This window comes from Musa acuminata, chromosome BXJ3-2 (genome assembly GCF_036884655.1).
Source record: "Musa acuminata AAA Group cultivar baxijiao chromosome BXJ3-2, Cavendish_Baxijiao_AAA, whole genome shotgun sequence".
NCBI classification, from domain to species: domain Eukaryota; kingdom Viridiplantae; phylum Streptophyta; class Magnoliopsida; order Zingiberales; family Musaceae; genus Musa; species Musa acuminata.
In genome coordinates, this window is record NC_088350.1 from 33,059,949 (window position 1) to 33,083,573 (window position 23,625).

The 23,625-nt window shown below is 39.3% G+C and overlaps 4 protein-coding genes across 8 annotated transcripts; 2 read left to right on the plus strand and 2 right to left on the minus strand.

Moving 5' to 3' along the window:
• The first annotated feature begins 1,287 nt into the window (after positions 1–1,287).
• On the plus strand, positions 1,288–9,428 carry LOC103974364 (kinesin-like protein KIN-5A). The gene is made up of 23 exons (XM_009389176.3): positions 1,288–1,534; positions 1,837–2,017; positions 2,108–2,237; positions 2,337–2,498; positions 2,585–3,058; positions 3,296–3,393; positions 3,484–3,640; positions 3,732–3,801; positions 4,115–4,191; positions 4,297–4,350; positions 4,434–4,514; positions 4,606–4,717; positions 5,124–5,210; positions 5,308–5,483; positions 5,575–5,736; positions 5,819–5,926; positions 6,031–6,189; positions 6,283–6,366; positions 8,074–8,279; positions 8,376–8,477; positions 8,555–8,664; positions 8,754–8,905; positions 8,995–9,428. The coding sequence occupies exons 2-23, from the start codon at positions 1,848–1,850 to the stop codon at positions 9,223–9,225; spliced, it is 3,162 nt and encodes a 1,053-aa protein (XP_009387451.2). The 5' UTR covers positions 1,288–1,534; positions 1,837–1,847; the 3' UTR covers positions 9,226–9,428.
• Positions 9,429–10,084: 656 nt separating this feature from the next.
• On the minus strand, positions 10,085–18,937 carry LOC103974356 (uncharacterized). Its single transcript, XM_009389164.3, has 3 exons — positions 18,761–18,937; positions 14,544–18,637; positions 10,085–10,616 (listed from the first exon to the last, which is right to left on the minus strand). Exon 2 carries the CDS (start codon positions 18,583–18,585, stop codon positions 14,581–14,583), a length of 4,005 nt encoding a protein of 1,334 aa, XP_009387439.2. The 5' UTR covers positions 18,586–18,637; positions 18,761–18,937; the 3' UTR covers positions 10,085–10,616; positions 14,544–14,580.
• A 682-nt stretch (positions 18,938–19,619) lies between these two features.
• LOC103974346 (histone H2B.2) lies at positions 19,620–20,319 on the plus strand. Its single transcript, XM_009389153.3, has one exon. The coding sequence runs from the start codon at positions 19,672–19,674 to the stop codon at positions 20,101–20,103; it is 432 nt and encodes a 143-aa protein (XP_009387428.2). The 5' UTR covers positions 19,620–19,671; the 3' UTR covers positions 20,104–20,319.
• A 114-nt stretch (positions 20,320–20,433) lies between these two features.
• Positions 20,434–23,229, minus strand: LOC135584319 (glycine-rich RNA-binding protein 2, mitochondrial-like). Of its 5 annotated transcripts, none has more exons than XM_065140430.1 (5): positions 23,057–23,188; positions 22,406–22,590; positions 21,094–21,162; positions 20,901–21,010; positions 20,434–20,722 (listed from the first exon to the last, which is right to left on the minus strand). In XM_065140430.1, exons 2-5 carry the CDS (start codon positions 22,500–22,502, stop codon positions 20,675–20,677), a joined length of 324 nt encoding a protein of 107 aa, XP_064996502.1. In that variant the 5' UTR covers positions 22,503–22,590; positions 23,057–23,188; the 3' UTR covers positions 20,434–20,674. The 5 variants fall into 5 exon arrangements, with proteins under 5 accessions (XP_064996502.1, XP_064996504.1, XP_064996503.1 ...); XM_065140432.1 differs by having other exon boundaries at positions 22,406–22,566; positions 23,057–23,169; XM_065140431.1 differs by having other exon boundaries at positions 22,406–22,640; positions 23,057–23,152.
• Positions 23,230–23,625: the final 396 nt, after the last annotated feature.

The following is a 23,625-nucleotide window of genomic DNA, read 5'->3' on the forward strand; positions in this document are numbered from 1 at the left end:
TTGGAGATGAATTTAATATCTTTTGACTTGCCCAAAGGCCACCTTTAATTATGGGCAAGTAAAACAATGTAAATTTTGTGGATTGTGTGAGGGTCATGTTCCTTTTTCCATAAATTTTTTGTGATTATTTCCCAAGTATAGAAATATGTATTTGCATACAATATATGTGCAGTAAAGGGCAATGATAACACATGTATTGAATTGCTACAGCAAATGAAACTTCTGCTGCAGCAAAGAGAATCACCCAAAGATATAATTGCACTATTTATGTCAGTTTTGGAGCATATAATGTAGACGTTATCAAAGCAAAAAAATTGCAAAATGAATAATGTGATAATTCCTTGATAAATAACCTCATAATTTTATCATAAAATTAAAAGAATTGGAGCATGAAAACAAAAACAACAGCAAACATGAACTTTTTTTTTTTTTTTTTCAGATTTTGGTGATAATGACAAAAAAAAATTGAGATTCGAGTATCTTTTAAATGATTTTATGAATAATTAATCAAAGTTCAGTTTGAAATGGATGAAATTTATGAATATCATATCATTTTTTATTTTTTAATTCCCAAATCTATCAAATATGCTTTAATTGGATTTGGAGTACTCTTTAATCAGGTTAAAATATGCTCAAATAAATTAATAGTACTCAATTTGGTTTCATATTTCTGGATAATTTATCGAAATAGATTGAAATTTGCATCTATATATTCATATTCCCACTTATAATTAGCTTGCTTCGTATTTTCCTCGTCGGACATCATAACATAAAAATATAAATATATGTTGATACAATGAGAAAAAAATTTCACTCACATATGAAATCATGATAAAAAATAGACCTAAAAGCATTCATCTTAAGACATAATTTATGTAGTGATAAAATCAAATGACATCTTATTTATCTCGATGAAATTTATTATATTCGACCCGAAAAAGATACCCTACATAATGTTATATGTTTGATATGGACACTACGCATTAACTTGACATATCATCCAAATCTACCAAATTAATATGATATATTATTGTAAATATCTTAACATACACAGAATTAATACCCATGGATTTATAATGATTTAATAATATCATTATAAAATTTCAATGTTTAGTTAATAAATATGATAATTTAATATTAGTAAATGAATTTTCAATCATTCATACTATATACCTAAGAATTAATTGACGCGGAGAGACACAAGACACTAAACGGCTTCTTGACGCCGTCTAGCGTCTTCTTGACGCCGTCAAGAGGCGTTTCCGCTTTAACTCTTTAAGCTGACACTTCTTTTTCTTTGTTTGAGCGACTTCCTCTGCCCCGTCCTCCATTCCACATCTCTTTTCTCTCTAATCGAGGAATCGCAGTTGGATCGATAGCCCCACAGGGCCAATCCGTACCAGTCAGGGAAACCGAGGTAGCGAAAAAAGGGAAAGAGATCGAGCAACGAGGAGCGCGATCTCCACCCATCGCTTCTGTCATACTCTACTCGGCACCCGGTGCTTCTCCCAGATTTTGCGGCCCCTACCCTGAGGTGTTCTTGCTCGTTCAACCCCCTCTTCCTGCGGTTGCATTTTGTGTATCGATTCGCGGTTTTTTTGCTTGTTTCTCCTGCTTCCTGAAGTGAAAAATGGCACCCTTTTCCGGTTCTTGGAAGGATTTTGGACGCTGATTTGGGGATCTTGGAGTTCTTTGCGGAAATTGTTCTTTTTATTTGGTCGATCGGAAATGAGGGTTGATACTGAAGCAATGTCGTGTACGAGGTTGAAGAATCGCGGAGTTTCTGTTTCAGAAATCAATGCTTTGTTATTAAAGATTTGTGTTTTGATGTAGCAGGTTGTCGGGGAATGGAGGGAACTCAGAACAAAGGGGGAATGGTTCCCGTGTCGCCCTCCCAGACGCCGAGGCCGACGCAGAAGGCAGGGAGAGATCTCCGGTCGGTAGAGGGGAATGGGAACTCCCACAGCAAGTATGATAAGGATAAGGGAGTCAATGTGCAAGTCATACTCAGATGCAGGTGGAAATTTTGTTTTTTATTGTCATTTTTGTTATTTTAAGATTATTATTTTTGTTTGCTCTTCTCCTTAGTCTTAAGAGTGTTTTGCAGACCATTAAGTGAGGAAGAGCTGAGGATGAACACGCCAGTGGTCATATCATGCAATGAGCACCGGCGAGAAGTTTCTGCTGTTCAGAACATTGCTAACAAGCAAATTGACAGAACTTTTGTGTTTGACAAGGTTATTAGATTTTGACTTCTAATTATTTTATAAAATACCTTTTTTTTTGTCATCTCTGAGCAGCAAATGCAAGTGCATGATCAAGTTGACCAAATTTAGGTGTTTGGCCCGGCATCAAAGCAAAAGGATTTGTTTCATCAAGCTATTTCCCCAATAGTTAACGAGGTCCTTGAGGGCTACAATTGTACAATTTTTGCCTATGGGCAAACTGGGACAGGTAAAACTTACACCATGGAAGGAGGAGGTGGAAGAAAAACAAAGGTAATTTCTCTTCTCAAACATAGATTAAATTAGAACGTTCACCTATTTATCTCTAGTTTCTAAGTCAACTTTGGTTGCTAGTATAGATTGGAGAATTCCCAAGTGATGCAGGAGTTATCCCTAGAGCAGTGCGGCAAATCTTTGACATACTTGAGGCACAGTGTGCTGAATACAGCATGAAAGTCACATTTCTTGAATTATACAATGAAGAGATAACAGATCTTTTGGCCCCTGATGATTCAAAATCATCCGATGACAAGTCGAAGAAGCCTATTGCCCTCATGGAAGATGGGAAGGGAGGTGTTTTTGTGAGAGGACTAGAAGAAGAGGTAGTCTATACAGCTAGTGAAATCTATAAAATCTTGGATAAAGGGTCTGCAAAAAGGCGTACTGCAGAGACTCTACTCAACAAGCAAAGCAGTCGATCTCATTCCATATTTTCTATTACAATTCACATTAAAGAATGTACTCCTGAGGGGGAAGAGATGATCAAATGTGGGAAGCTTAATCTTGTGGATCTTGCTGGTTCAGAGAATATTTCCCGTTCAGGTGCAAGAGATGTGAGTAAAATATTCATCTTTCAAGGTTCAGCAAGATGGAATAATCATATTTAGTTTGTGTGCTCTTCAAATATCAGCATTCTTTTCACATTGTCCCCCATCACTTTTGAGGTTAACTTATGATGACTGGGACAAGTCCATTTCTTCTTTAAAAGGCCCTTTGGGGATTTTTGTTCAATATGCCTAATTTGGGAAAATTTCTGCTATGGATGATTGTAAAAGTAAATACTACTGCAGGGCAGAGCAAGGGAGGCAGGAGAGATCAACAAAAGTTTGCTCACTCTTGGCCGTGTTATTAATGCTCTTGTCGAGCACTCTGGCCATGTTCCTTACAGGTGGCCCAAATTACCTTCATCTGATATTGTGTTTGCAGAGTATCATGTATTAATGGAATGAATATTGATTTTCGTATTTTTTGGTTTCAGAGACAGCAAATTGACAAGATTACTAAGAGATTCTCTGGGAGGCAAGACGAAAACCTGCATTATTGCTACCATATCACCTTCCATCCACTGTCTGGAAGAGACTCTGAGCACCTTAGATTATGCACACCGTGCGAAGAATATAAAGAATAAGCCTGAGGTCATCAGAATCTGTGTTTTTGTTGTTCCTAATTAAGGCAAATTATGTTTGTAGAGACTAAGCTACTGTCTGTATTCGTGCTTTAACACAGATTAATCAAAAGATGTTGAAATCTGCCATGATCAAGGATTTATATGCAGAAATTGACCGTCTTAAACAAGGTTTATCTTTTTTCTAATTTCATATTTATGTTTTCAAATATTTAATGATATTGTTATATTTTCATTTTCCAAGTCTAAGCGTCTTGAATTATATGATAATAGTATTGTGCTATCAATTATATGATAATACTATTATAAATTTAATCTGCCTGATACTTGTTAATGATTTGACTGAATCCTTAAAATTGAAAGTCTCCACATCATGACTATTGTTTACCTAAGAATATTTTTCAGAGCATTTTGATTTTAATAAATGATATTTTCTTTCCTCTGAGTAGTGTTAAGTAGTTTTAAGTTTCTTGTCTTTTTACAGAGGTTTTTGCTGCAAGAGAGAAGAATGGCATTTATGTACCACGGGATCGCTACTTGATTGAAGAAGCTGAGAAAAAGGTTGGATTGTGATTGTTATTTGATTCTATATATTTTATCTATGATTTTACGTAATTATGAATGTTTTGATCAACCATTGCACTCTAAATAAAATTTCAATTTCAGGCCATGAGTGAGAAAATAGAGCATCTGGAACATGATTTGGATTTAAAGGATAAGGTTTGTCATTGTATCTTGATAATATTTTACTTATAGCATAGTTTTTTTGTGGAGATTTAAACCTATTGTTATGATTTGAGTAGCAACTGTGTGGGCTTCAAGAGCTTTACAATTCCCAACAACTGTTAAGTGCAGAATTAAGTGAGAAACTAAAGAAAACTCAGGTAAATTACTTTTTTTGTTAATGGTTTAAAAGTCTGGTATGATGCTGGTTTTATCTTCTCCCTTTTTGTCTCTTTTTTAAATTTGTTGTAGAAAAAGCTGGAGGACACTGAACATGCATTTTTTGACCTAGAAGAAAGATACAGACAGGCAAACTCAAAGATAAAAGAGAAAGAGTTTTTGATATTTAATCTCCTTAAGTCAGGTGAGAATAGTGTAGCTATATTTCCTCTTTGATGTTGGGAATTTAAACACCATTTATTCCAATTTCCTGTTTTCTTTTATTTGGTGAAATGATGTTTATGTTTGCTCATGCAGCTAAAATGGAACTGTATGCTATTATCATACAGAATCTCCTTTCTGATGTAGATGTTACAGCTCCATCATTTTGAGGGGACCTAGTTACATGCTTCATTCATGATATGATTATCATTTCTGTCAAAAACATAACATGACAAGTTCATTTGACATCAATCATAAGTTGGGCATTATTCGTGGATAGCATACCATAGATACAAACCTGCTTAGCTGGTCTGTGTATCACATATTTCTTTTAGCAAGTCTCATTACAGGTGGAAGTAAATAATTTTTTACTGCATACCTTACCACAGAAAAGTCACTTGTTGAGCATGCATATGAGCTTCGGTCAGAGCTAGAAAATGCAGCTGCAGATATTTTTGGCTTGTTTTCCAAAATAGGTTGGTAACATTCTTTATTTCAATTCGGATGTTCTCTCTTCTGGGGAATGTAACCCATGATACTTTCTATTATGTCATCATCACAATTGGCTTGCAGAACGCAAAGATAAGATAGAAGATGGAAACAGAATACTTGTCCAGAAATTCCGGTCTCAGTTGACTCAACAGTTGGAAATTTTGCATAAAACTGTCTCAGCTTCTGTGATGCAACAGGAGACCCAACTGAAAGAAGTGGAAGAAGACATGCAATTGTTTGTCTCTACGAAGGCTGAGGTATATTCACTCATACTTAGTTTTTCTCTCTCTTATTATATGGTATATCTAATCTGGTATGGGGGTAGATTAATCTCATATGTTTTTCCAGGCCACCAAAGAAATCAGAGGGCATGTTGAAAGGCTGAAGGCCATGTATGGATCTGGGATCAAAGCTTTGGATGATTTAGCTGTTGAACTTGACAAAAATTCTCAGTCTACATTTGAAATATTGAATTCACAAGTGCTTATGCACTCTTCTACTCTCGAGGATGTGAGTAGATTGTATACATACAGGTAAACCTTTGTGTTCAAATATATTCCACTTGATCAATGACCCCTTTCTTTCTGTGCAGTGCTTTAAAGGAATTGCTCTGGAGGCTGATCGATTGCTTCATGAACTTCAATTGAGCCTTTCTAAGCAAGAGGATAAATTAGTTGCATTTGCACAACAGCAGCGTGAGGTAGGTTTCTATACTTCATAAAAAAGGGCTGCAAGTTTTTGTTTTTGGTGCATCAGTTGTGTAATCTGACTTGAAGTAAATATATTTTGTATTGGGAACAAAAGGGACATTTCAGAACTGTGGAAGCAACAAGGTCAATTTCGAGAATTGCTTCAAACTTTTTTGATACACTCAATATTCATGCATCTACATTAACCAAGATTTTGGAAGAGTCAAAAACTGTACAAGACAAACAACTCCGCGAACTCGAGAAAAATTTTGAGGTATTGTCATGTCATATTATTACTGTTGAATTAACAAGAGTAATCACAATTCTACTGTAAGCCATATTCTTAATCAAATGTTTATTCGTGCAGGATTGCGCTGCTAATGAAGAAAAACAACTGCTTGAAAAAGTGGCGGAAATGCTGGCCATCTCAAGTGCCCGGAAGAAAAAGCTGGTACTTAATATTTCATCAAGAATGTCAAATAAATATTTGCATTGCAGTTTTTTCTTTTCAAAGCATAGACATATTAGACAAAGTTTTGTGATCTATTTTGATCATGTTACTGCAACTGCTACTTGTAGTCAATGCAACGACGATTATTTGTATGCCAGGTGATTGACAAAGATTGCAAAATACACTATACATATTTGTTTGAAGAAAACTCACGAAAACACTTGAAACTCAATGTTTCCTATCCAGGAATGATTCATATTCTGTCAGTTAAGAAGTGCCTTTAGAATTGCATTATATCCTAGGAAACAAGCGTAGAAAAGAAGTTTGAGAATAAGCATGCTGAATTTCTTATAAATTCCCCGTGTCAGGGATCATTCTTTCAAAAGCTCTAAAATAAAAGGAGAAATAATTTTCAAATGCCACAATAGTATATAATTACACAAATGCTTGTCAAATTCTCCAAAATAATAGTTAGATTTCTACAATTCAACTCCTAGCATCATCCAAAACTTCAAACAAGAACAGATTTGACAGTTAAGCATATATCAATCATCAATCGCAACAATATGTGTTAGGATATAAGAGATGAGCTCAACAAAAAGTAACCAGTAGACTGGCAGCAGCTGACTAAGTATGAGTAAACATCTGATCATAGCATATGCTTGAATCCAATTCGTATCAACACTATTTTTGGCTAAGTGATTGACTTGTCAATGTGATGCCACCTATTCCAACTGATCCAAATCCCAAATTCTGTTATCAATGCCTGATTAAATATGAAAATCCATAGAAGCCAAGACTTTATAGCAGGGTCTGTCATACCGAACCATACCGCCCGGTACGGGCGGTACGTACCGGTCCGACAGGTTGTCGGTACGCGGACCGTCTGTTACCGGTCTGAGTGTACTGTAGCAGTAGCACTGCTACAGTACTCGGCACATCTGGATGTACCGCTCGATATATCGTACCGTATCGGTACCGAGCCTGGGTCGAAATACCGGTACGGTATGGTATTGCGAACCTTGCTTTATAGACATTAATTTTGTAAATAAAAATTTCAAGCTTCAATGAAACAGGTGTATAATGGTGGCATTGTTCGTTCAAAATTCTGGTTTTGTTGTTTATATTCTTCGCTTCCTCTTCTGGAAGCCATGTCCAGTTACCTGACTCGGTAGGCTTTTGATGAAATAAATACTCGGCTACACATTTTTGATAAATAAATGGAAATGATTAATAAGAGGATACTTTGAGGGGATAAATCTCTAAAGTCAGTTTGCAAACCAAAGATTAGATATTTCCAATGTTAATTATCTCAGGGTGACTTAAAAGTCTTCCTTTAAAGTTTAAACCATGATGAATTTCTATTGAATGCCAATAAAGCCATAGTTTCTATTAATTGTAGAGAATCTTCACCATTTATGATTCTGTCTAAACATGGGAATGTGAGATAATAGTCAATAGTTGAGAAATGTGAAAATGAAACCAACTGTATCAGATGACGATTGTAGTTCTGTTTATGCCTCTGGAAGGTTTTTGTTTTGCAAAATCTGACTTACCTTCAGAAACTGTACAAATATCAGAAATCTGTACTTGTTTGGAAGCCACGGCAGGCAGTTCACTACTCAGTCTAGCATTGTGCATGAACTTTATATTTAAATCAGTCTGCTAATAATCATCAGAGCTTTCACATCTGATCTTGTTGTTTAGGTTCAAGCAGCAGTATGTAGTCTCCGTGCAAGTGCTGCTGAGAGAACAAGTAATCTAGAACATGAAATGTCAACTGCTCACAAATTTACTTCATCTGTGAAAGAACAATGGAAATCTTACATGGAAGAAACTGAAGATCATTATCTTGAGGATATTGCAGCTGTTGAAAATGGCAAGCTCCACCTAGATGAAGGTTTAAGAAGTTGGTAAGAATGGATAATAGCATCAAATTATACATTTTAGCATCTTGTTCACTGGCTGAATCAAATTTATAATATGGAATTTGCCTGTGATGATCGAAGCATGGAAAAGGCAAAACTGGGTTCACAACAATGGAGAGATGCTCAAAATTCCTTGCTAAACCTTGATAAAGTAAATGTGGCATCAGTAGATTCAGTAGTCAGGTAACTGAGCTAAATGATCCTTCAAAATTAATAGTACTTTTGCTACGTCTACAATGCTTTTGCATGGACTTACACAGGAGTGGATTGGAAGCCAATCAACTACTGCGGTCTAGGTTGTTTTCTGCTGCCTCGACTACTCTTGAAGACATCAATGTCGCAAATAAGGATCTTCATTCCTCAATTGAATGTAACATACATCATTCCACATTTGCCTACTTGTTATAATAAGTGTCTAAGATCTTCAAAGCAATCAGGCATATGCATTTTCTTTTCCAGATTCGCTGAAACTTGACCACGACGCATGCACAAACATCAATTGTATGCTTGTCCCATGCTGTGGGGAGCTAAGAGGACTGAGGAGTGGACACTACCACAAGATAGTCGAAATTACAGAAAACACAGGAAAGTGCCTCGAGGAAGAATATATGGTAAGTTGCATCAACACGAGTTAAATTTGTGTTAGGAACTCTAATTTCCACCATCATGTTCATCAACTCACAGTACATGACCTACCCAGGTGGATGTACCATCATGTTCCACCCCGAGGAGGCGATCAATCGATCTGCCAAGTATCACATCCATCGAAGATCTCAGGACTCCAGCATTCGAAGAGCTGCTGAAATCATTCTGGGTAGCAAAATCTACTTCCAAGGAGGCAAATGGGGATGTGAGTCGCTCTTCAGAGATGCAGGACCCTCAGTTACAGGACTTGAGGGATGCCAGATTTGCTTTAATGGCAATTAATTGAAGTTAATGAAGTAGAACATTGGTAAGATTATGTATATAATATAGCAGCTATATAGTTATTCATGTTGTATTGGTCTTTTCATTCTTTATCCAATTTCTTGATGACTTCACCGAGACTGATCTGTCTTGTACAGTCCAGAATGAAGATATATTGCAAGATAGTACAGTTTTCCTTATAAAAAATATTTCTTTCTTTTGCTCCAATGGATTGTAATTTAAATTAGAACCAGACAGTTATTTGTGTTTTAGTAATTATTCAATTTGCTTGTTTACTTGTTCGGTTGTAAAAATGAATTTAAATTATCTGTTGGGAAGTTCTTTTTTTTTTTTTGCACAAATGATATATATATATATATATATATATATATATATATATATATATATATATATATATATATATGGAATGAATTTTTTTTTATTAAAAATAAATTTAAATTATTGTTCTTTTGGTAATTCCAGATTAAAAAAGAATGCTTCTGCCAATGTTGCAGCTTTCATTGTAAAATCTTGAATTAATGATATGCTGGTCAAGCATAAAGAATATGTCAAAAATAAATTGTTCTTGCATAAAAAATATTAAAAAATATATCTTTGTGATGAAATATCTAAATTTATCAAATAAGATTTTGAGACATCACACTTACGAATTGGGTTTAGAACATCACCCTTAATAATAGATTTGGAATACCACCGGATATTAACATCACCATTATTATCATTACTATCGTCAACATAACCACCAATCACGCATGCATGATATGGAATGAACACCGTGAAGACATAATTCAATTGCAGAAGAAAGACGTCAATCATCTTATCATCCCTTATTTGGGCCTTTTTACACATGCAAACTATGCAGGTTGACCAGAGGGAATGAATCCACGATAGATTAATAACAAAAGTATGATTCTGAGCACTAATAATGATGATAGTTTTATGCAACATATTAAAGGCATATAATGAAGATAATCCACTTTTAACAAAAATGCAGAAGCAACGAGATCTCCGTCGCGATGTTATTTCGTTAGCCAAGCCATCAAGCGACAAAAGGAGCACATAAGCAACTTGAACAGTGTGATATTCCTCTCAAATAAAAAGAATGGAATGGTGGTTTGTGTGAGATAAATTTCTCTTATCTGTTCACTACATGTTCTTCTGGAGCAATGAAAGCTATCGAGGTTTCCAAACTGGTGAAGAGGCCATTCTGACTTGGCAATTGCGCTCAGCTGATTGCAGCCGCAAGAGGAAATGTACATGGAAAAAACCGCAACCCGAGTCAGAACAGGAGACTTAAAAGTAGGCTAAATAATGAATGCCGATATGGTGCACCGGCAATCAAACCAATCACGATAAGTCACCAATAATTTTGTTCATATGGTTCGCTTTCTTACCCTGCAAAAATGAATGATCAGCATGTTAGAAATCTCACCGAAATTATAAAGCAAACCAGGAGAACATCAACAAATAAAGGAATCACATATGAGAATCACATTAACACTATTTGTGGATATATGGTATTGGCAATTGTTATCACTAGGCCCATTCAAACTCAACATGTTAGAATTGCCTGATCTTTCATACATTTTTATTCAGCAAAGCAACTATCATGTCAGATCTTGCTAACAAGGTCGACCCACCATAGCATTTGTTCTACTAAGCTTATAACCAAGGTAAGCCGAGAATAAACGAATATTCTAACACAAAGAATATAGTAATATCACTTGCACCAGAATGTGCAACATGAAAAGGTGCCACCACATCAAACAACTCAAAATGGAAACCTCTGGAAAACAGTGATAACATTTCATGGAGGATAGATTTCGGGCAGTACTTACCTGAAATAGAACTCTCATAATGATAAGCATCTAAACTTTATGAGGTTCTCATCGTTTTTGGTACCTTGAATTTCTGATCACAAACACTGACTAAATTTCCCTAGTTAAAATTAGGAACAAAAGTAACCACCTCCACCATGAGAATTCATGCCAAGTATCTTGCAAAGTTGCAATTGCTCATTCATTGGTTTTATCAGTTACTTTCATGAGTTTATGATCCATCATGCACATCAAGTACAATATATATATATATATATATATATATATATATATATATATATATATATTTATATATGTGCAATGTGTTTATATACATGACTTACCAGCCAGAATACTCTAGAAGGATGACACAACTTCAGAACTAATGTACCACCCAACAAAGTCCAAAGATCATGCACTACTAAATAAATTGTATCCAACGTTGATATACACCTACAAGGAATCACCCAACCAAACAGAAAAACTTCATGCAAGTTTCTCTATTTGTTAGTGTACAATGTCCATTAAATAAAACTCATAAATAAAATTTAAGAGCTCTAGAAAAAGATATTCCCCAGGCATTGTACTGAAGATCAGATCAAACCAAAATTTAGTCTGTTCATATCATAGTCCAGTATCTTTTCTCTATTATTTAGTATTCCAAACTAATTTTCGTATCTGGTTGGTCCAAAATCCAAATTTGAATGGTGAATTTGGAAGTCTAATTTGAATGGATTAACATGGTTTAAAAGCTCGGCTGATATCAGAAAGCCCCATCACTTTGTTTATAGTATCTTAGCCCCGTAATCAGCTCAATCAATTCTTGACTAGTTCAAGCTGACCCCAAATTCACCAGTATCCGAGCAAGTACCCACACTAGTCACTGCATGCTGGTACCGATGTTACATGCCACTATAAAATGCAGTAATTATACTTGAGAAAAGCTTGTTATATGATGTTAGCAAATGACCAACATAGGCATGGAGTGGTACTCATGGTATACCCATGTGATACTGAACCAACCACTTATCTGTATGACCAAAGTACACATACTTCAACTGGCTTTTCATTTTTCTCTAGTGATAGTATAACATTCCATATCAACATATTGCACTGATCCAAGAAGGGATTGCTACAGATTCGAATCTAAGACTCATTTAAGTGGCATAGGCAATCCTTGGAATAGAGAACTTTTGTCTAATTAGAAAACATAGCATATTCCCATGGGCTGATTACAAATTATCCTTGTACTTGGACCCTTCTAGCATTATGGTCTCTATACTTTTAAAAGTTACATTGGGCTCCCCATAGTTATGAAATTGTAACAATTCACTTCATTTTTAATAATGCCCTCTGTTGCACTGACGGAAGATGTTGCACGTGACATCACATGCAAAATTTGTGCCAAAGTGAAAGGCAAAACGGTTAGCCCCCGCCCCACGGCAAAGGACATTGAAGCGGTACACATCAACCTTCTGGCAGACCTTGAGGGGGTCAGCGACCTCCAGAGCCCAGTATCCTACGACATGGGTAGGGGCAGACGTTGCACCCATGAGAAAGACAAGGCTGTGGTTGGACACATGAGGATCATACGACTTGGTGATGAGGATGTTGGAGGACTTAACGTTGCCATGTGAGGCGGAAGGGCCCATGGAGTGGATGTACTCAATGTTGCGCACTACTACGCTCGCGATGCCCGTTCTTGTTTCCCAGTTGAGAGGTGTTCGACTAGATCTTCTGTTACCTATGCATTTGATATGTATGTGAGTTCAATTCATCGTCAATGTGCCTTGGATTCGAACAAAAGAAGGTGAAGCATTCATAGGAAGGAGAGGAAGGATGGGCATACAGTGCAAGAGGGCAAAGAGGTTGCCAATGGCATATAATCGTCAACCAGGAGCTTCTCATCCTTGCTGTAGTAGGCCATGAGGGACACCAGGTTAGAATGGTCCATCACGTCGATGGCCTCGATCTTCTCCTTGAACTCCCTCTCCACTAAGTTCATATCCTTGAGCTGCTTCACCACCATCATCACCCCGTTTAGAGCACTGCCTTATATGTCATCCCGAACGTGTGCTTCCCCCACACCTCTGCCAACACCTGTAGCAGGTCCTCTAGGTCGAACGCCCTTGCCCCTCCCTCAAAGAACCCCGGCTTCTTGCCTCACGATGAGGCAGCGATGATCGCCACAGCCTTCCCCGCGATCATCACTGGAGTCGCTGACCCACCGTTGACTTTTGCTCCACCTTTGCTTAGACCCTTGTCCCTCTACTCTATTGTCGCCCCCATCTCCATCTACTTCTCGCCCACGGCTGACGACTACGCCTTCCGCGGTAAAACAATCAGCCCCCGAAGAAGAGACTCGCGGGATCCTCAGCACAAAGGATTTGTGCGCCCACCACAATCAAGCCGTTGCGACGAAGACACCAGCGTTGAAGTATCGAGGGAAGGCTTTTGCGGTGGAGACACCAACCATGGTCCGGAAGTAGGCTGCAAAGCAGCTCCTACCGACGAAGATTTGGAACTATCGAAGCATGCTTGACACCATTGGGTGGATGGTTCGACAAGAAGGGGTGGGGAGCCTGCAGCAATGCGAGACGAGGGCTAACAAGTTGGGGACGCATGTGGCAACAAGCGATGGGGCTGCTGGCGATGGTCCAGGGCGGGGGCTAACTATTTTGCCCTTCATTTTGGTGCAAATTCTGCATGTGATGTCACGTGTAGTGGATTTCGTCAAAGAAACAGACGAAGTTATTAAAAATGGAGTCAATTATGGCAATTTCGAAACTATGGGGACCCCGATGTAACTTTTTAAAGTACAAGGACCACGATGCTAAAAGAACCTACGTACAAGGAAAAATATATAATTAGCCCTTTCCCATTGATCACTATGGTGACAATCATCAAGAAAAAAGCCACTTTCTAAATGTTACAACTGACAATGAGACACTCCTTTCAAAACTTTAATAAAACTAACTGGTATATAGTGATTACTAAAATACTTCTACACTGGCACAAAATTCAAGATAAATTCAAAGAATACCTAAAAGCTTATATATACCCAAATGTCATAAATAATCACAAGGAAAATTTCAAACTAATTGCATATTCCTATAGACTTCAAGAGCTAAAAATTACTACTAAAAACCAAGAAAGAATCGTCATTATGTGAGATCCAAGAGACCAAATTTTCAAATGAATCAAAAGACAAAAAAAATACTGAGATATAGAAATAAATTGAAAAAAAACTATACCAGAATCAGCATTCCTTTCCATGAACATTCACAGAAATGAAGCTTGGCATGTAAGGAAACCACCAAAATATATGCTTTAAATTGGACAAGAGATCTTTGCATGAACAGAAGTCATGATGCGGTGCAAAAAAAAAGTAGAATATTCAACCTATAGCAAGTAGCATAATTGACGTAGACATAAACAAACTGATATCTGTGAATTGAAGACAAATCAAATTTTAAGAATCTGATAATGTTATTACAAGCATTACCTAAAAGATACTGCACCATAAATATGTTGGTAAGGATCTAGTAGAGTCCATTCTTCATGGTAAGGTCATACTGAAGCTGAATTGGCCTCTCTTGACTAAATGTTTCATCATCAAAATCTTCATCTGTTGAGTTCTCTTGACATACCAATCTGTTTTCTCTCAATGAATTCACTCCTGGACCATCCCAATTGCCCTGGCTCTTCTTGATAACAGTGGTTGTGTCCATAAGAGGATGTATATTCTCCATATCGGGCCTCATATCTTCAGAAACAAGTTCAGCTTTTTCTCCTGCACTGATGAATGCTGCATCAACATTCAGATCATCAACGTGATCCTGACCAGAAGAAGAGCCACCAACCAAGACTCCTGCATCAACGTCATTAACTGCTCCAATGTCAGACTGGTCTATAGAATCTTTCCTTTGCCTCTTCCACTTTTTAGTGGATGATGTACCATCATCCTCGAAATCTTCTTCTTCCCTGTCCCTGTGCAGATAAACCCACAATTTTCTTTCACTATCAAACTGTACACAAGGATCGCGTTCATAATGCAACCGATCTAGAGCCCCACTAACAACTTGGTTCACTTGTGCATCAGAAATGTTTTCAACAATGTATTGCGAGTCCCGTAATAGAGTACAAACATCTGCTCTAGTTCCAATACTACCTGGCAATCTAGCAGCTGCATCTCGAACAAGACAAAGAATAGTAACATGTGGCGGTCGATCAGGTTTAAGCATGAAATGGTCCCGAGCTTTTGATGTTGGCTTTCCACCACCCCTTCTAAGTGGAGCAACTATTGATTTTTTCCCATCAGCAGCTGTGTAGGAAAAGGCCCGATCTGGAACCGAGTACCTTAAGAATTCCTCTCTGCGGAAGTATGTTCTTACTTCATCAGAGCTAGGGCTAATGGTGTTTAGACTCTTTTGAGCTCTTAGATCTTTGAACCTTTCCTTCTCATCCAAGTTTGAAAGCAATGAAGTAGGAGGTGGAGGGAGGCTTCCAATCTGCTGGAGCGTCTCTTGACCACTCTTAAGCCAATTAGCAAAAGCATCAACCAACTTTACAAGCATCTTGTGAGGAATTCCCCACGCTTCTGAAGAAGTTTCTTCTTCTGCATTATCATTGTCAGATAAACTAGAAGCAACTGGACCTGCCCATGACCAACTTCTGTTTGATTTCTCATATACTACAAGGGGCTTCCAAGCCTTTGCCCCCAAAGGCGCTGTCTTAGAAGAAAAAATCTTCAGAACTCCTCGAATTAAATCCTGAAGTGGTTCCTGTGTTTCGAGAATGCATGGATCTCCAGGGTTTGATCTAACTCGATCGACGATCTCTTGAACAGTGAGAGAAGGCAAAATATTCTGCTCTAAAGAATGATTATCCATATTCTCAAAAGAATAAGGAAGGTGTGTGCCATTGACTACCTGATGCATTTTATTCTGCTCTTCTGTTTTTTGTTTAGTCCTATTGTCCTCAAGATGGTTGGCTGTCAGTATAGTATCTTCCATATGAGGGGTAATCATTGCCTTCCGGACAGCTGAAAGAAGATGTACGATGGAAAATGAAAAGCCAGTGTGAATAGTAGGAGTGATAAGAGTAAATGGTTTTTTCTGTGGCTTTGCCTTGAGCTCTCCATCTTTATCCTTTTCTGATGTTACCAGATCCGCAGTTATTACAGTCAAATTATCAGTTTCAGCATCTGCTTTCCTTTTGCCCTTCCTAAGGACATTAAGGTCATCGATCTGCTGCTGCTCTGGACTCAGTTGTAGGTGGAGGGATTCATCCAGCTCATTCAGGTAATGACCATCAACCTTCCGTTTAGGTTTCTTTGGCACAGAGTTGCACCCCATTAGGGGCATATTTGATCTTTCTTCAGCAGCATCAACATCAGAGGTTTCCATCATGTTCCCTAGTTTGTTGATCGTATTCTTGCTGCCTCGTGACTTGGAAATTTCATCCAAATTCTCCATGTATTCATCCATTACGCCACTGCCATAATCATGAGAGTAAAATGATTGCTGTGGGGAATGATCCATATTGGCCATCCCTTTATACCTCTTCTCTGGATATGTCAACCTTTCATTTGGGTGCGGTACCAGGGCCTTCTTTACCAATCTTCCATGTTTCCCTTTAACAGGGTATGATTCTACATCCTGTGTATGTATGCTCCTACCAGCATCAGAAAAGTCAGAAATACCTTTTTTATCTACTTTCATGAGCTTGTTTGGCTTTTTAGGATTATAGGTTGATCTCACAACTCCAGTGCGATGGCCCGCAACATCACCACTTTGATGCTCCAACTTCTTGACTGCAGAATTGCGATATCCATCATCTTCAACCTGGTCGGATGAATCAGATTCTGTCTCCTCACTCTGAGAAATCATAGTAGCACCACTTGAGTAGTCCACATCCATTCCATCAGACTGAGTCATATTATTTTTCATCTTCCCTTGTAATATCCTAGCTCTAGGATCCTTTTGGAGATATGAATCACCCTTTTGTCTCGGAACAGGTTGATAAGAAGTATTTTTCAATTCGTTACCAGCTTTACTTTTACCGGCTTTGTACTCGTTTCCTACCTTGCAATTCTTGGCTCTGCTATTCCAATTATCAGATTTAACTGAATGGCCTGAGGTAATGGCTTCCTCATGCATCTTATTTCGTTGCAAGGGATTGGTTAGCATATGATTTTGCGCTCTACCTGTTGTAGGATACACCCACTCTCTGTCAGCATAATCAGCATTTCTTGTGAGTTCACGAGACTCATGACCATATGAAGCAATAGTTACCGCATGCTCTGCATTTCTGCTTTTTCCCTGAGAATGACTGAAACCACCATAACCTTCAGGTTCTTGATCACTATACATGCCTGCATCATATCTTCTCTGTGGTTCCTTTTTCTTTCCTGTCTTCGGCAATCTATTCTTGGTTACTGCCCTTCTGCGTCGTGCAATCCAGTCTCCTTGTGAACCATCGTAGCCTTCCTCCGTATCCTCATGATCACCACCAATATGATGTTTAGTCCTTTTGGAAGCCCCCATATCATAGCCTGCATATTTATCCTGCTGAGTAAGAGCTATTTGTGGTGTTGCTACTCTAGATTTTGGGACTGTTCCATGCTTCAAGGAAGAAGGATGTATCCCTAATTCTCCAATGTTTTGGTGTGCTGGAACCTTAGGAGCTGTAACCTTCAAAACACCCTTGGAGTATTCTTTCCCCAACTTCACTGGCTCCCGAGCCATGCCAATCTCATGAGGCGTGATGTCAAATGAAGGCTTTGCAAACTGCTGACCCATCTTAAACCGTTTATTCAAGTACCGATCATCAGAATCCGCACTCTCTGAATCCATCTCAATTCCAACATCTCCTTTCCTCTCATGACTCAAAGACTTCTGACTCCTCAGAATATTCAGAAGCCGAAGCCTTTCTTCAATACTATACACCGAACAGTTCTGCCATGCTTCCCTTATGCCAACAAGACTCCTCACCATGGAGTTCTGATATTTGCACAGGTGATGATAGTGCTCGCGCTGCTGCAAGAAACTCAAGCCCCGACGATAAAGAACGATCCTGGGGTCGCAGAGTCCACCTTTCAACCGATTGAAGAGAGTACCAAGCGGGCACCCAAAGTGAAAGTTTTGCCCTGACAACAGCTCTTTAAGGGTGTAGCCAAACGTCTCCCAGTCCATGTCGGGGAGGTCCTCAGCCAGCATGAAGCGCTCCTCCTCCGAGAGGCACTCATTCCACGTATCCAAGGACAAGATGGAGCCCAGGTCGGGTAGGTCACAGAGATCGAGGGGGATGCTACAGCTCTGATTCCCCACTTGGCACAACTGACTGCCAGGCTCGCCGAGCTCCGCGGGATCAAACTCGTCCGATTCCATGCCGGAGTCCACATCGGAGGAATCCGAAGCATCGGTCTCCGCCTTGCCAATCCCCGCACAGGGCTCCTCCTCATCCTCCTGGCTCGAGGCGCTCCCGGCGGGCGAGGAATCGCCGTCCGTCCTCGAAACCCTAGACTCATTCTTCAAAATCGCCATGGATCCCCCTCCCAAGATGAAATCTTTATCCCGCCCGCAGCACCAGCACCACCTAAAACCACCAAGAAAAACCAGCGAAAACCAAACGGAACACGAGCAAGACGAATCAAGATCCGCAAGAGAGGGACGGAAACAATCCAGCGTTCACGAGAGAGGGGAAAAGAGATCGACGCACCGGAAGAGACGAAGCGAGGCGAGCCAGACGATCTGACTCCGCCGCCGAGAACTGAAGAAGAGGAAATTGGATCCCTTTTGGAGACGGAGAGGAAACCCTAGAGAGAGAGAGAGATAGAGAGAGAAATATGGGGCGGTAAGAATAAGGAATGGGGGGCGGGGGGAGGAGATGGGTGATGGCTCGGGGAAGGGAAAGAGAGAGAAGAGGGTGTTGTCGTGGGTTTGGGACGGCGACCCGACTCCGAGACCGGAACGGAGACGGGGGCCGCTTCCCGTTCGTAGCGTTTCGGCCGACCCGATACCGAACTGTAACCGGAACGGAGCCGCTTCGCCTTCGTAGCGTTTCGCGCTGTTACGACGGGTTCGGATTCCGGACATAACGGATGCTACCTGCGAATTTGCATTTGAATCCGGATCCGAAACTAACTCAACTCCCGGTTCGAGTTATCTATTTTATTTCCCGTTCCCATCTCGGCATCATCATGGACGATCTGTCGGTGACGCCCATGTCGACCATGTCAAATTGTATTTTTATATTCACTTGAAATTTAGTAATGAACATTAGAAATATGATCATGTAATTGAAATATAGGAATATTAGTATATCAGGATGGTAGCTTTCTTTTACTATTGGATCGGATCTTATTCTGGATTCCACCTGATCTGATCCGATAGTGCTGTGCCGATTTCGTTTTGTCTGTTTTCATCACGACGAGCGTCCAATGCTAGCCGTTCATCTGCGTCAATCGACTGCTTTGGAATTTGCCACGTCAACGATCCGTGTTGCGACCTATCCACCAATCAGAACATTTCGCTTTCCCTATATATATATATTCGATCTCTTCTCCCTTCCCATAGCCGCCTGTGATTCTAGTCGATCTTTTCTCGTTGCAACGACAAGCTCTGTTCCTAATGGCGCCGAGAGCGGAGAAGAAGCCGGCGGAGAAGAAGCCTGCTGCGGCGGAAGAGAAGGAGAAGAGGGCGGAGAAGCAGCCCAAGGCCGGGAAGCACCTCCCCTCCAAGGACGGCGCCGCCATCGACAAGAAGAAGAAGAAGGCGAAGAAGGGGAGCGAGACGTACAAGATCTACATCTTCAAGGTGCTGAAGCAGGTGCACCCGGACATCGGCATTTCCAGCAAGGCCATGTCCATCATGAACTCCTTCATCAACGACATCTTCGAGAAGCTGGCCCAGGAGGCCGCCCGCCTCGCCCGCTACAACAAGAAGCCCACCATCACCTCCCGCGAGATCCAAACGTCGGTCCGCCTCGTCCTCCCCGGCGAGCTCGCCAAGCACGCCGTGTCCGAGGGCACCAAGGCCGTGACCAAGTTCACCAGTTCCTGAGCGCTCGCCGCCTCTAGGGTTTCTGGTGGTGGTCATGACTGCTCTCAGATCTTGCTTCCTTTTACTATGATGTGTTGATTTAGGGTTTCCTTTTGATTTCTTTGGTTAGTGTATGAAATACGATTTCTTCTCGTTTGGAGGACTTGAAATTCTACTAAATCTCTTTTGTTTGAAAAAGGATTCGATATTCTGATCTCAGTTTTTTAAATGATCTCAGTTTTTGAGGTGTGTTCTTGCAATTAATATTTGAGAATTGGTTTGGAAACACACACACATAATGTTCATTATTTTGTTCCTGAACTTTTCTTTGGTAAAATCACAATAAATCAATGATGTCTAATCGACATGGATGTGATTTTACCAACGAAAAAATATCAAATGATTTCATGTAAACGATTCAATCTATTAATTACAAGAGGAACAAATTATGGCCTGTCTAGTAAACAATGAAGAAACAAAAAGGTTTCTAAAACAGTGAAGCTCACATCTAATAAGCCCAAAAAATATTTATTTGACAATCGAACTTCTGGTATAAAAACTTCAATATTGGATAGTCAAACTAGCGCAGGTTTCATCCCTTGTTTGCGTAGTGTACACGAATATATCTTCCATCCAGAAACTGAAACAAATGATGGAAGTGAAAGCTTATACCATCACAATGTACTTGCAACCATAAACTTGCGTTTTCATAAGTATGTTTCATAATGCCTAGCACATCAATATTTCTAAAAGGTTAGTAAAAGACATATCCACAATTAAAAGAACAATAATATGTGAGGGGAATACTTTTGACATACCTCACCATCCATCTTTTGCAATGCAATGGTTGCCTCTTTTTCTGAAGAAAATTGGATAAAGCCATATCCTTTTGACTTGCTAGTAGTACTACGATCACATATAACTTTGACTGTCAAATAATTACATAGATAGATGCTCAGCCAATAACAAGTTTCATAAAAATAATGTGAATTCAGAAGCATACGTATTTACCTTCTACAACTTCACCATGTTCAGCAAAAGCATCTCTCAGGGCAATTTCATTGGTATCATAAGAAAGGCCTGCAGTTAGGTGTATCAGATAGTTGGATAAGAGAACTACTGGCATTGAAAAGGCATCTCTCAGAACAGTCGCTTCAATTTCCTAGTTCTATATGCAGGTTAAGAAGAATTTTCATTTAAATCATTACATCAACTCCCTTTGGTGGACCAAAGGTATGGAGTATCCAACAAAATGGAAACTACATGTTTTGCTTTGCAATGCACACACTATAACAAAGGACACAGCATATCTTGAGAAAAACAGGATACTGCATGGATAAAGCAATAGCAAGCATTCAAACAGATCACATAATATACAGCTGATCCTGATATTTATTTGAAGTACTAGAATAAAGATAGAGATCATGATAAATGGAACCACATCACCAATCTATTCATTAAGAAAAAAGATATATTAATTGTAATGCTCAAAGATATAATCAAGATAACGAATACCAGTCGTCAAAGCGTACGCAGGATAAAAGCTTTAATATGTGGGGCCAACATTGCTCCTTTTCATTTCAGAGAGTATGACAAAAGTTTTACACATGACAACACTACATACTAGTTTCTAAAAATCAATAAACCATCACCTGAAGTGGTATACAAAAATAAGACTTGAAGTTACCGCATATAGCTAAAGAAACACATATATTATGATGCTCAAAAGATGCAGAAAAGAGGAACTCAAATTTTATGTTATGATTAGTTGATAGCAAAATTGAATTTTCAAAGTACATACAAGATAAAAGCTTTAATCTTTGGGGTCAATATTGCTCCTTTGATTTCAAAGAGTACGACGAGAGTGTTAGACATGATAATACTGAACAATTTAGAAATGAATAAAGCACCACCTGAAGTAGCATGAAAAAAAAAATCTTCAATTGAAACTAGCCACCATATATAGCTAAAGAAACAGATATTGTAATGTTCAAAGGATGCAGAAAAGATGAACTCAAATCTTATTGTATTATTAATTGACACGCATACGAATCTTCAAAGCACATACAAGATCAAATCTTTGATCACTGGGATCAACATTGCTCCTTTTCGTTTCAAAGAGACAAGAGTGTTGCATATGATAACACTTTCTACAAATGAATAAACCATTACCTGAAGTGGTGTAGAGAAAAAAAAATCTCCAATCAAAACTAAATACCACACAGAGCTAAAGAAACAACAATATGAGGGACACGAGAAAGTAAAAATGACCTCAGGATTGTTTCTATAATGACAAATTTGAGAATAGAGCATAGACTCATACCTACGACAAACAATTTACTACAAGCATGGCGAAGCCACAGCCTCCTTGCAGGAATAATCGCAGCCCACGAGTCTTTGACCCTCCAACACCGCATCATCCTAAACCCCACGGGCACCTCTCACATAGTTAATTTCAATTCAAGGTTGCATCTTGACCAAAATCTGCTTCCACCAGTGAGTTTGAATCTAAGCACCACATTATCGTCGTATAATTCAGAACTCATTGTAATGGGAATCTAGGGCAAAATTAAAGATGCAACTGTTGAAGCAGATGAAATTGAAGACATCTCCTCACAAAAGATTAACAAAAGTAAATGCAATATTCTACATATTGCAGCAATATACACATGAATTTTATATATGACATGATCATGAGAACTGAACCAGCCATCAATTTGGTCGGGCCTCGTCGACTAATTCTAACCACAAATTACATAGAAATTACTTAAATAAATACGAAAATATTCATGAAAAATGTCTAAATATATACATGAGGGCGGCGTCAGGATTTTGGCATCGGAGAGAGGGGAGAAAAGAGAGGAGCGAAGAAGAAAGAGCAGGAGAGAGAGAGAGGGGAGTAGAGATGAGAGGGAGTACAGGAAGGAGGGAAGAAGAGGGAGTAGAAGGGGCTACGACGTAGGAGAGCCTGGACCTGGAACGACGGCGGCGATCGGGAGCAGTGGAGAGCGGAGGTGAGGTGCGCTAGGGCAGCGACCACGCAAGCGAGGCACCGAGTGCAAGCCGAGCGGCGCGGGAGATGGTTTTGGGCTCGTCCTTTGACTCATGTAGCTTGTTGGGCTCCGGTTCACTCGTTCGAGTTGATTGAGTCAAATCGCGATCCGACTCGACACCAGAGTAAAACCGAGTTTTAATTGGATTTGACTGGTCCGACATGATCTGGGCCGTAGGATAGTAATGTTGGTATCGGATCAACATGATTGGATGATACTTCACCAATCTCAAAGCCCATGTTGTTGCGTCTTTGTCTCACCCATCTTGTCTTTTCTTCTCCATATTACAATCTGTCCAAACTCGACGAACGCCGGGATCGGTACTGAACTCAGTGTGAATGAGTCGGTTCGGATGTGCGTCATTGGGTCCGTTTCATTGACTGCTATTTACGGGGACTAAATAGTAAAATATGGATAAGGAGTTGTTTGCAAATAATTGATGTATAGAGGCTTTTCTGAGAAACATACATCCGCGATGATATAATTGCCC